The sequence below is a fragment of the Juglans regia genome, chromosome 4 (genome assembly GCF_001411555.2).
Source record: "Juglans regia cultivar Chandler chromosome 4, Walnut 2.0, whole genome shotgun sequence".
NCBI lineage: Eukaryota > Viridiplantae > Streptophyta > Magnoliopsida > Fagales > Juglandaceae > Juglans > Juglans regia.
The window spans coordinates 17,769,139-17,783,002 of NC_049904.1; the positions used below are offsets into that span (position 1 = coordinate 17,769,139).

The 13,864-nt window shown below is 36.2% G+C and overlaps 1 protein-coding gene across 3 annotated transcripts; it reads right to left on the bottom strand.

Annotated features, from left to right (window-relative positions):
- Positions 1–618: 618 nt before the first annotated feature.
- On the bottom strand, positions 619–11,982 carry LOC109009055 (ADP-ribosylation factor GTPase-activating protein AGD12-like). Of its 3 annotated transcripts, XM_018989394.2 has the most exons (10): positions 11,707–11,982; positions 7,676–7,842; positions 6,500–6,558; positions 5,398–5,479; positions 5,076–5,151; positions 3,757–3,920; positions 3,304–3,439; positions 2,900–3,016; positions 2,522–2,617; positions 619–963 (listed from the first exon to the last, which is right to left on the bottom strand). In XM_018989394.2, exons 3-10 carry the CDS (start codon positions 6,537–6,539, stop codon positions 682–684), a joined length of 993 nt encoding a protein of 330 aa, XP_018844939.2. In that variant the 5' UTR covers positions 6,540–6,558; positions 7,676–7,842; positions 11,707–11,982; the 3' UTR covers positions 619–681. The 3 variants fall into 3 exon arrangements, with proteins under 3 accessions (XP_018844939.2, XP_018844938.2, XP_035544911.1); XM_018989393.2 differs by lacking the exon at positions 11,707–11,982 and having other exon boundaries at positions 7,676–8,042; XM_035689018.1 differs by lacking the exons at positions 6,500–6,558; positions 7,676–7,842; positions 11,707–11,982 and having other exon boundaries at positions 5,076–5,146.
- Between the last annotated feature and the right edge of the window lie 1,882 nt (positions 11,983–13,864).

Sequence of the window (13,864 nt, forward strand, 5' to 3'; positions counted from 1 at the left end):
GAGATAATCTTGCTCATCTGAGACCTTAATATTCGGTTTAGACAAGTGTTTAGAAAGGGAAATAGAGCTGCGGACTGGCTTGCTAAAGGTGGTAGTACTGGGATTACGCAGGAGTATATGTCGATTATCATCCCAAGGGAGCTCAAATGGATTTTATGCTTGAATAAATGTGGTTTGCCGTGCTTAAAAAAGAGGTAATTTGTGGTCATTTGGTTTGGAGGCCATTACGTCAATGGCAGGATTCGTTTTACGATTACGTTCGTTTCTTTACAGTTGATTACGTTCGTTTCTTTACGTTTATGTTTGCTTTTTACGTTTACTTTGGTTTTTACTTTTACGTTGGTGCGGATGGAGTTTTTCTTTTGGACTTGATCATTTCATTGTTTACCAGTGTGCTGGTAATTTTATGTTGAGTTTTGGTTGTCAAAGTTTTGGTCATTGACTCATGGGATGGCATATATGTAAATCCCGGGGGTCTTAGATATTGCCACGATTTTCCTTTACTATAAATGCGGTTTTTTTTGTCTAATAAAATGAGCCGGGATCACTCTTGGACATGTGACCCCGTATCTTCCCAAAAAAAAAAAAAAAAAGGCAAGTGTAATGAACCACTCCATATGAGTAAATCAATGTTACAAGTTTTTATTAGAAGCATTGGGAAGGAACAAGAAAAATATGTATCTATTGATCAAGTGGCATCCACTCTAATTCTAGATCTAGACCTCCAGATTCCACATTCTGTAGTTTGAGGGACATCTCCTGTTTCACCCTGCCATCAACAATATTGACAGTGCTATCATTTACCAGGGCATTGTCATGCGATTTCAGCCATTTCCCAATCTGCATGCTTCCAAACATCCCTGCATCTCCAAATGCCATTGCAGATTGTATCAAGGGCTGGAGATCAACCTCTGCTTCTCCCATAATATCATCAGATGAAAATGTGTCGTGATCAAATACTTGCTGCAAAATTACAATGCTCAATATCAACCAAATTCTCTGCAGAGAGAATCCTTCTCAATTGACAGTAATGATGTATAATGCAAGTGAGACAGGTGGCAGGTGGTCCCTTGGCCTAACTCAGTTAGTCAAGGGATGGGGTACGCAGATATCACATTTGAATCTAGAAAGCAATATAGAAAAAAACGAGATGCTTTGGGGAATGGAGAATTCACATAGGGAATGGGCTTACTTGGGGACTGAAGTCCACTACCAGTTAGTGGTAATAAAACAAATACATAACCAGCTCATTTACTGTCTAGATGATATTATTCACACCCTTCCAGAGGCAATAATAATTTAAAATCACATTTTAAACTTGTAAGCTACCGCTCCTTTCACAATATGACCACCAAACTACCAAAGTTGTCATTTTACCTTCAAACTATCACCCCTTTTCTAATTTGTCCACCATTAAGATCCAACTGTTATATCACTTCTTGCTCCTTTTGCAATTTACTCCCTTAAAATGTGAACGTTAAGATCGTGCAACATCGCTTTTTTGGGGGGACTAAGTGACACTTCGTAGTTTGGTGGACATACAGGGAAAAGCAAAGTAATTTGAGGGGCTAAGTGAAATTTTTCCAAAGAAAAAACAACAGGCAACTAGAACCTATATGCATAGCTAGTCATATAGAGCAATCCCAGCTTTACAAATACAATACAAAGGTAGAATGTAGCATGCCAAATAACTGTAGGTAAAAGCGGGCCTAAGTACAAAGCACCAAAGCTAAAGTGCTTCACATACCAAAAGCAAAGTGCATTAACAAAAGTGCACTTTTGTTAATGCACTTTTTGCGTGAGCTTAAAGCGCACAAAAGAGCGCTTTTGTAATTTCTTTCAGAAAAAATTATAAAAATCAGTTCAATACCCAAAAATGACACAATCAAATATATTTAAGTATTGATTGATATTGAAGATCATTTACATAGCATGGCACCACATGTTGTCATTTGTGATATACATGCTTTGAACCTGATGTAGTAGTCTAAGTTGGGTTTCTAGACTGCTTGATATTTGATTGCTTATGTTAGCATACAAGCCCATAGCTACAATTCTTGAGCTTTTTTGGTCATGGCCTTCTTGGTATATTTTGATTGAACCATGTACCTTAATTTGATTATGGCTATCAAATATCAAGATGTGTATATTAAGCACAGCATCGGCAAATTCTATAAAATGTTATGTTTATATTTTATTTAAATCAGTTTATTAAGTGATTTTTATGCTTGCATAATACTCTACTAAATTGATTTAATAGGCTGAACATATTACCATTTTGCTTCTATTGTATTTTATGGATCTTTTGTTACCATACATCATTTTTTTTTAAATATGCACTTTACTTCAGTTAGGTGCATGCTTGTACTTCGTGCCTAGGCTCTAGACGACATTTGTGCTTATTGCGCCTTGCACTTTCACCAACACTACCAAATGCAATCATCAATAAAGCATGGGACAGAAACAGAATATAGACAAAAAGTTACAATCATCAAGAAGAAAAATTAAAGGAGAGGCTTACCAACTTCAAGGGCCCATAATGATGAGGAACAGACAGCATTTGTTCCTCATTCCAGACTGGATTCAAGTTGCTCTTGATTGTAGTAGTCCGAACAGTCTAATATCATCAGGAAAAATATTATCATACTGTGTACTATGTAAGATTTACCTAAAGTATTAAATCGATAACAGATACATCAAAATGAAGATACATGATCTGCCGACCAGCCATCCAACAAATCAAATTGGCTATATGGATCCATTTAGGCCACTCAGCTCTGCCTAGAGCCATTTCCTACCCCACTAATATACTGTATGCATGCTCAAACAATAATAAACAAAACTGAGTAGAATTTGCAGTTTCCCCAACGAAAAAAGTGAGAAAGAAACAGTGACTAACCTGCTGCCCAAGAGTCAAGACTACATATGGATCACTTGACATCATATCTCTGATAGCTAAATTTGTACCTTTTATAACTTTGACCTTCAATAGTCCAATAAATTCTACCATGCCTTCCTGTTATGATGTTTAGCATCAGATCAATTGAAGCAACTCAGTAACAAAATGTAAACATTATCATATCAAACATGTGCACATGAGAAATTTTGTGTATATTTAAACCACAAATATCTTTTTTCTTTGTAAGTATTTAAACCACAAATATCTACAAATTAAATATAATCTATTTGCCAGGTGTGCACAGAACTATGGCTCCCAAAATGACCTCCTCTCTTCCTAGTGATGTACCTATGCCATTGAAGTAAAGAATCTGCAGGGAAGAAGAAAAGGTAAACAAAATATACCGAATGGTGAGAAGAATTTGATTGAAAACTGTCCACAATCTTTCTAGAAGAACTTGACTGAAGAGAACTTTTTCCGGACTGAAGTGACACAATCTGCAGGCCAGGTTTCAAAAACTCTTGAAGCTCATACTTAGCCCTACAAAAATATAATAATTATGTAAGAATACCCCAAGTGCCTGAGACATATAAGATAATCGAAACTGAACTCTGTACCAACCATCCAACAAGACACATAGATCAGTCAACTGTCAAATGAGCATAGAAGTCTGACAGTAAAGAACATGATATGGACAGGAAAAGGTGATTTTTAATGGTCGATTGGACAGCATAAAGGGATGGTCATGGTATTTTGACCACTTTCATATCAAATCCATTTAAGTGACCAAACATATAGAGATATCAGAAAAGTGTCTCACAAATGTATGGCTTAAGAAATCATAACTCATGCCTAACCGGATGAATTGTGCACGCTCATCATGACTGGCATCTGGTCCAGGCTTTGCATATCCTTCAGGTATAAAAGCCTCATTTATTGCATTAGCAGAAGAATTTCCTCCAACTTCAACCATGGCATCAATTTCATCACCAGACCAATCATCCAATGTCACAGACAAAACCTGAAAAACAAATTCAATGTTGTTCAGAGAATCTAAAAGTTTAGTGATTGTATGTGCCTGTGTTCGGAGGAAATATAAAAAACACCTATATACATAACGTCATCCATTCTTGAACAAACTACTAAACTTACCAGTAAGAATTAACAAGGTGAATATAAATAGACCTAAAATTGGAAATCAGCATGAACATCAAGCAATTAGAAGTAGCAAGTCACAATTATTTTGTATGCTTGTTTCGATATCCTGTAGTTTTTCTTAAGTTTCAATAAAACATGGAAGGTAGTTCTAATGCTAGTGTGGGCATGTCACGTAGTTGTGAACTCAACTCAATTGTTGTGGAGGATCATCACATGTCTACAACCCCCACCCCCAACCCAACAACTATCCCCCCTACATGTATCCCTGACACTTCAACCCTCCCAAACCAACCCAAAAAAAAGGAATGTGACAATAGCATGGGATCACTTCACAAAAGTGGATCATTGTGAACGGCTCTAAAGCTAAATGCAACCATTGTTGTACCATTATAGGTTGTCATTATAAGATATATGATGCTTCCCAGATGATGACTCACATTGAAGTCCAATGCAAGAAGCACCCTTTAGGATGGCCACAAAAATGATACAAATGAAACTAGATTGGACGGGAGGCTTGAGAAGGCAGATGGGGATAGTAATAATACTTTGAATGAGTATATAAAATTTGATCCATAGAGATTGAAGGCGTCCCTTGCTCATATATCAATCATAGATGAGTTGCCCTTTAGGTTTTTAGCAGGTGAGGGTTCCTAGCTAATTCTAGGAATTTGGAACCTAGATTTAATATACGATCTCGCCACACCGTGGTTAAAGATGCTATTAAATTATACACAACAAGGAAAGAGATCTTGAAGAGCTTATTGAGTGGTCATAGCTGTTGATGTCTAGCCACACAAAGGCCATGACATCATATATTACTTTGGCCCATTTAGTTCTTAGTGTCTACTTTGACTTTAAAAAAAAAAAACTAAGAGAACTAACAAAATCAGTTTCCATCCTTGTCAAAATGCACCACATACCCAGTATCATAACATGTGTGGCTATCAACAACTGGCTTCCTTTTATATTTTATAACTATTGTGCCAATGGCAAAGTAAGGCAATCATGGAAAAGTTACCTTAGATATATGGGTACCAAGGCTCCTGTGTACACCACAGCATTTCAAGCATATAAAAACTCCAATATTTGCTGACCTGACAATGCATTTATCAACAAATACCTCAAAATCATAAAGGAATATGACTAAGCAAATAGAATGTGTTTCATGATTTTTATTCATTCTCACAACTTCATGCATAGGATGTCAAGTAAAAGCTCCCACACAAAATCGTCATCTTCTGATTTTTGTTCTCAAGCACGAAATATAAATTGTCACAATACACAATCGCACACAACATATCTAGTTAACAAACTAAAGGTGTCAAGATGTTGAAGCTTACGCCCATTTAGGATCTGGGGCACCACAATCAGCACAAAAGCGATTATCTTTTTGAAGCAATAAATCTTTTAGTCTTCTTTTACCTGTACAAGAAAATGCCCATCGTTCAATCAGATGAACAATAAATCTCATTGCTACAAAATACCAAACATACAAGAACGAAGGGACTCATAAAAAGCCCTGGAAAACCTGATTGAAAATATTTCATCAATCAAGACACAACTGCTAATATCTAAGCTTCATATGGAACAAAGAGGAGCGTCTAGCCTACATGTTTACTACATGCAGTTTATTGACTACAGATTAAACACCAGAATAGTCTAGGAAATATAAACTGTACAATTTTTCAGGAGTTAAGTTTTGACATGAGAACAGAAGATGGAATAAAAAGTTGTTTTGAACAAAAATGATAGATTAGGGGTGAAGACAAAGAAAAAACATGAAAGGATGAACATAAAAATACCAATCACACCTATCTCTACAAGGCCCCCATTTATCCTTCAGTTTCCTATCAGATGCTAAAACACTACAAGAATAATTCAATAGCATGTAGGTTAGAATTCCCAACTAGGAGCATATACATCCATATGCACAAAATATGTCTGGCAAAGGATACATTCTAAATGCTACACTGAGACCCCTAATGTAGATTCAAGCACTCTAATTCTTTTACAAGCGGTTCACACTCTTGCTCTTACATATATCTCCGCACGTGCACGCGCCACGCACACACCTTATAAACCTTATACGTATATCATTGCAGATTGCAATTGGGTACCACTTCAATAGTATAATGGACATACATATACAAACACAAAAATTAAATTCTCACATCCCAATATCATGGTAAAGATATGAAAGTGCCAATGGTGAAGCATATCTATTTCCAGAAAGTTGGAATGAATTAAAATTTGAACTCAAGAGGAAGGTAAAACCCTGCTGTGGAAAAAAGGGAAAAAAAGAAGAAGAAGAAAACGCATAATTTACTAAAATAGATGTTACATACTTACATTGCAACATAAATTCATGGGATTGATAAGTCTAACCAATTACTTAGAGCCAACTCATGATAATATCCCACTACAAAGTATTACAAAGGATACCTGAAGCAGGCCTCCCAACTTCCAGTTGATGTTTACTCATTGCTCTGCTTATATCTCACCTGCAAAAAATGGGGATAAGGAGACAATAAAAAAGGAAAAGAGCCATCTCAGCAAAACTGATGCAAAAACCCAACTACTAAAAAACTCATGCAAATCTCAAGATTAAAACATTTATACATTCAACGTATGTGGGGGGGAAACATGCTGAATAAATTTGCCAAAAAAAAATGCAACTAAGCACTTCGGTAGTGAAAATCTAAAAAAACTGTATCGGGTATTTGAGATCATTTGCAGGTATACTGATTTTGGAAACATTCATCTTTACTTCTAATTGAATCAATTATTTCAAAGAATTTCTATGTTTCTTTTGCCACTGGCAGAAGAAGAATGTTGAAATCATTCCTTCTGTTAATTTTTATTATTCTTGAAAAAAAGTTTAGAAGTGTTTTTCAAGATTTTGTAGAAGAGGTAGCATGAACGTTATTTGAATAAGAGATTTTTAGATATGTTGTTATTGAGTTTGTGAAAGGAGGTAAAATTGATAAATTGTTGGGATAAGAATTTTGTGAGATGCGTTTTCTTTTTAGCTTTTGCGAAAGGTTTTTTGGTTTTTGTACTCTGTAACTGAGATTTTTCTTAAAAAAAAAATTGAAAATTTTCTAAAAGCAAACATGCCTCAGCATCTGAAAACTGAAAAAGGGAAAAAGTAAAAACAGAATTTACCGGACCGGACCAAACACTCAACTCACACACGAGTTGGAAGAAAGTTTTGGCATTGTGTAGTAAAAATGACGGGAAATCCAGGAAGACTCAAAATTCAAATGCATTGCCAAATGCTTCATTTTCTAAACAGCTAAACGCAACAGAAAAGAAAATTTAAAATTACCAGCATATCAACATATTAAAACCAAATTCAATATCGAAGAAATGATTATAAAATGATCATCGATAAAAGGGTTCATCCATAAACGGTCAAAATGTCAGAAAACTTGGATTTGAGACCGTTATGAAACTGCCATAAAAATGAAATATAGTTCACATCAGCCGTGTCCAAACCGATATATGAGTGTTATCATTAACAACCAGAAACAAAAAAAAAAAAAAAACAGTTGATGGAGATTTATGACATCCTAAATGAAAGATGTATGATTGAGAAAGAGAGGGATAAAAATTCACCAGAAATATGCAGGAAATGAAAATTGCCCGCCTCCAAATCCAAAGAGCTCCGGAGGATGGGAGAAAGGGGTGCGGAGGTATTATTGCGATGTTTTGCTTCAGACGCTCTTGATTTGGAAGATGGAAACCCGGTGTTTCATCGTCATAAATACACCTATTCACTTCACCTATACATACACATTGACATTATTATTTCCGTAGGCCGACGAGTGAAGTATATCACTGGCATAGGAGATGTCGAGATGAGCTAGGGGTGAGCGCTTTAAGCCTGCCACGCGGTGCTCGCCTGGGGACGAGATATTTTTAAGTGGTGCTCGCCCAAGGGGCAAGAACTCTTAGCTCTCCAAGATGCTTGCCTAGGGCGAGTACTTTTTATGCAATCAAAGGAGGCTCAAGCAACATCTAGGCATATATACTAAAAGAATTAGTCAATAATATAATTAGATGTAACGCCCACAGCACCCACTTAGGTTTGACGGTGACTGAATGCGTCGGGATATGTAACACAAGGTTGTACATGACAGTTAAGATGCAATGCACTTAACATCTAGCAATATGCAATAAAAATCACAGTAGAAAAATTATTTTCTATCTACTTAAGCACGACGACAAAATAATTAAGACACATGGTACCAATAAGTGCAAATATCCCAAAAGCTTTTATATAAGCATAAGCACTTCAAAATAAGAGTTGTTTTGCCAAAAGACTTCTAAAATAAGTAGTGTATCATAAAGTTATTCCCAAAACACAGGATCCATCAAAATAATGTCTAATCCTCAAAAGAAATTTCCCTCTTAAGTTTTCAGGGCTTATCAAGTTTCGTCCTCTTCTCTAGGAACCGGTCCTTGCCACGGTTCTTGAGTCGCTTAAACTCGTCAATGAGTTTAATTACATCAGTAGTTATCTGGTCTATGGTCTCCAGCTGCTCTTGGATGGAGGGTCCATAAGAGCTCATTACCATTTTGGGCACTATCCTATCCGAAGGGAATATTGTCCTCTTTCGCTTCGTCATCGGGGTTTTCTATACCTGGTACAACTTCTACCATTCCAGGTAGGGAATGGTAGTGGAAACTACCACAATGAAATTTCGAGAAATCTTAACAAGTAAACAGTCAACATACCACAGATAATGCAAGCATATAAAAGCGAACCACAAATGAATGCATGGGCATGTACTCTGACATAAAACCTTGACATATGCAACTTGACCTTTCCATAAAACAATTTTTCATCTTTTAAACTCTTAACACATATTCATATCATTTGAGCTCAGTTCTTGTTCATATCATAACATATCATGCAATTTCCTTATCATTTCATATCATATCATATTGAGATCACGTCTCATCATTTCATGTCATGTCATATCATATCATGGCATAACATATCATGTCATATCGTATCATGGCATATCATAACATATCGTGTCATAAAGCTCAAATGCCTCGTTCATATCATATAATTCATATGATTGGATACCTCACGGTTCCCTATATACCGTGTGTTCTCCGCTAGTTACCACATCAACCAACGATCCATTTGATCGAGGTGACTACGCCATAAACATAAATATATTCTTTACAACAGTTCACTTATTTCGCCTTCACCATATTGCACCCACTATCTTTAGATGCAACCTCGCTCTGGTATCCTTCCATAGGAACCATTCGAGGCCCGTTGATTGTGCTTCATCGACCCAGGGATCTCCACTAGACTTTAAACACTCCAGAGTGGACAGAGAGTTCTACTAGGACATTTTTCTGTCCTAGCATTTGGGATCATGATAAAACATATGTTGACTCTTTCTTTTAAAAACATAGACCCAAATGCATGAGACATGGACATATGATGAAGCACTTATCATACTCATGCAACATGTAAAAACCGAATCATGTAGTCCAGACAACAACATGCATCATGTATCATGTATCATGCATCATAGCTTGAAAATATTAGAACATACAATCAATGTCAAATACATGTAAACATATTCAATTCACACTTGATAGCATCAAAACAGATTTTTTAAAACCCTAATATGGTCTTGGCCGATTCATCCAAGTCTTCCAAAACATAGATTTTCATCATCACAAATCATAAACTCATGCTTTCACACAATCTTATGTCAAAACAAATATGCTTAGCACATATACAATGTAAAACCGAAACCCTAGCATGGCATACTCGAGATTTTCTTCAACCAAAGCATCACAAAACATGGCATTTCATTACTTTAACCAAAACCGAATACATTTGCATCAAATAATAAGATCAAGCAACGAAATACAAACAAGAGCTTACAAAATATATGAACCGAGTATATACATTCAATAAGATGGCAAGTTCAAGCAATAAAATACATAGAAGAGTTTACACAATATATAATAGTGTTATCAAAAGAGTAAGTTATAAGTTTACTTACAAAAATCTAACGATATTAGTAGCAAAATCTGGAAATATAACGTGGCATATTAGAAATCAACACACAAAAATCATATATTCCGAAAATGTAAGTGAGTGTGAGTGTCGTGGTATTTTTGAAGTCGCTTTCTCAAGGTAAAAACCCTAGGCACGAAACCTTTGAAGATTAAAACCCTAATTTTTCTTTTGAGCTAAAACCGAACTATACAACACTCTAAATCTCGTGCTCCTACGTTCAAAATGTCTGGAACACTTCAGGTTCCATCTTCCTTGAAGAGAAAACCCTAGTTTCTAAAGTGAAAGTGTGTGGTTGTGTAGAAATTTCCAAAACCGGAAGTGAAGAAAATGGGTTCCTCCACTTTGGCCATGCATGATCATCGTGAAAGGGTGAAAAGATCCTTACCTCCAAGTGCTATGCTCCTACTCGAAATATTGAGAGTGATATGCGAAAATTAGTTTAGTGGTGTTTGGCTAGATAGAAAATGTGAGAAAGTAAAAACTTGAGAGAGAAAAGGTGGTGGCTGAAATATTCTAGGGAGACAAGAAAAATTTTGGGCAAAAAGGACTCCCCTAATTTCGGCTACCTCTATATATAGTGTCTCTCTATGTTTTTTTACCAACCAATGCATGTAAGACAAGTGACAAGGCTTTATTCCCTTTCCCTCATAATGGGATGGCATGGAGAAGACCAAAGGGTGGCTTGGGCGTGCCCTTCTTCCTTCTCAAATACGAAACCCATCTTGCCTCCATTTCCTCATCTTACCCTTCTTCCTTTGTCTTGGTTCAATGTACTTAGTGGTCAAAAGGTCATTTCCTCCATAACCTTATTCTTCTTAAGATTTTCTTCCAATGCATGGGTGACATGTGGCATGAGGAGTGTGTGTGGATCTAGGGCTTGCCGAAATCACTATGTCGCTTGAGGTGACTTTTTTGTCATTCCCTATATAGTTTTTGGGTCTCTTTCTCTCCCTCTTAGCCGTCGGCCACATCCTTATTTTTTCCTCAAAAAGTCTTCTAGAAACTTGTCTTTTTATCTTCCCTAGTATGACGTATCTTGGAACTCATAAAGTTACTTTTTATCCAAAGCTTAACATATGTCCATGAGAAGCTTGTGTCTTGCAAAAAGTGGCGCCTAACACTCTATCATCCGAAAATCCTATGTCCTTTTAGCTTCTTCCACTTTTTTATCTAAGGGTCCAACGTATGGATGACAAGTGTCACACCTTAGCCTTTTTCCAAAAGACCAAAAACTTCTTCCCTTGCCAAGTGATGCCTCCTCCTTGTCTAATGGGTTAACTTGGGCCTTCCAAAGCCAAAATTCCTAATGGGCTGAAATACTAAAGGCTATTTCTTCTATTTTCCTCTTGTGGCATTTCTAACTTAAATCTCCAAGATCCAATCCAACAAAATAGAAAGTGACATAAAGGATCCTCCTAATACTTAGCCAATAATTCAAATAAATAAATAAAAAGAATAAATAATATCCACAAGAACTATGAATGTAATCTTAGCAAAAAATCCACAGTGTCACATTGGAGCTCCATTGTAACTATTATAAATAGCAGGACTTCTCATTTTCAAACAATGTGGAATCTCATATATCACATACCCTTATCAATCAATATGTAAGGCTAGGCTCCGACTCCGACGGAATAAAAAGTCCAACTCCGAGCTTTGACTCTTACAAAAGTTAGAGTCAAAGTTAGGCTCGGACTCTGACTCCAATCAGGAGCAGACTCTGACTTTGATCGAAGTTATCAGTGCCGAAGTTGGAATGTCGAGGAGAGGGAGAGAGAGAGAGAGCTCAATCGGCGTTGAATGGTAGCAATCCCAACTCCTCTTCAATCGTGGTGGTTCTTCGTTGTCCGTCTCAACTGCTTCAATACCGAGTCTCCTCTCATTTCTTTTTCTGCTTTTGTCGAGTGATCTTCCAAAAACTAGCTTTATATGCACTGTAGTCTGTACTGATAAATGGATAATTATGTTGTTTTAATACTCTTAATATAGTGGGTTGAGTGAACTTTATTTGTTAAAATAAGAGTATTAATCAAGCAATGTACATTAACATTAGCTCTTCCTGGCTTGTGAAATGACCATTTACACCTTAAGTAGATATAAACTTCATTTTCTCCTATCAGAAGCACTTAACTCACGTGTACATGGTCTGATTATCACTTCTATCAACTAATAGGCTGGCTAGTGTTAATTGCAACTTATATGAGCTGTGGCCCATTGCAGGAGTGAAGCCAATGTGATGAGATACACAAGACTTGTGACTTGTTGAGGCTAAAACCTGAGATCTAGAACTGAAGCCCATGTCCATAGTTGAAGCCCATGTGGAGAAGCTAAAACTTGAGAAGAAACCGTGATTTGCTTCAGGCCTAATAGAAGGCCACGTGAAGGAACCAACCAACTCACGACCAAAACCGATAGACACATACACGATTATTCTTGAGAATTTGGGGACTGCGAGTAGCAGAGAGATGAGGCAGTTATGGCATTATGCACGATGGAGATGATAGGCTAATTCCATAGCCTGGGTTGCAGTAAAGCTCTCTTTTGCTTACTTTAGTTGCTGGATTTCTGTAGTTCTTGAATTTTGCACTTCACTACATCGAGAATCAGATTCTGAAAATTGGGTTTTTGTAAGATCCCCTCGCTATTGCTCTTGTTCTGTTGTAGACACTAGGCACATCAGGATCTTGAATCAATCGAGGTGTCTCTCAGCTGAGTGTTAAAGCAAAATTTGGTTGATGTTTAATGATGTATTTATACAGAGTCTTGGCACATGACCTCTGAGTTTATGAATTTCAAATTACTTTTTATTAATACCTTGAATGGATTAATAATTGATGGGTGGTACCCAGGAATCCTTGTTAAGATTGAAGTCAAGGGAAATCTTAAAACTGTAACTCAGGTGTTTGTCAAATTGTTTCTACTAATTCTGTGATTTCAAAATTCTCCAATTAAAATTCTGGTTGCAACTTAGTGAGGTTATAATTACAGTTTGTTATAGGATACATTTTTTTATTGCTTGAGTTTATACTTTCATGGTTTGAAACTGTCTTACCAAAAATTTCTAAATTCGAGACTCTATAAAATTTCATCATACATTTCAATGGCAACAAATTCTTCATTGTAAATAAACTATTTTTTTCATCACTATAAAAATCCAAAAAGAGTCTTACATAGCATTTTACATCGCCATATTTTACATTAGGCCTTCACAAGTACTTTGAAAAATCATTTGTTCCTGTGGAATACGATCATTGACTTATTTTTTATACAACTTGATACTTTTACAATTGGAAGCACATATGAGACTGACTCATGTACCGTGTCAAAATGGAAAAAGTTAAGCCATCATCGATGAAAAGGAAAGAGCGATCGGACTGGTACCTTGAAGCCAACTTTGGCCACAAGCCTATAAAACTAGAACATGTACACACCTACATGATACACGCACCCCATAACTAAAAATAAAAAAATGAAAACGATGGTGATTTGAAACCGAATCAATTCATGTTAACCAGAACTTCATATAAAAAGCAATCTCGTAAAAAGCAATTAGAAAATACACGATTGTCAGGAGGCTGCTTTTTATCTGAAGTGTATAGCAATTAAAAAGCAACCTCATAAGACATAATGAGCTAATAGAATAAAAAATAAATAATGATACACACTATATTTCACAACATATATTGTAAAATAAGAGTATTTTTGTAAAATGATGTTAGTTTTATAAAATATTTAACAAAAATATCCCT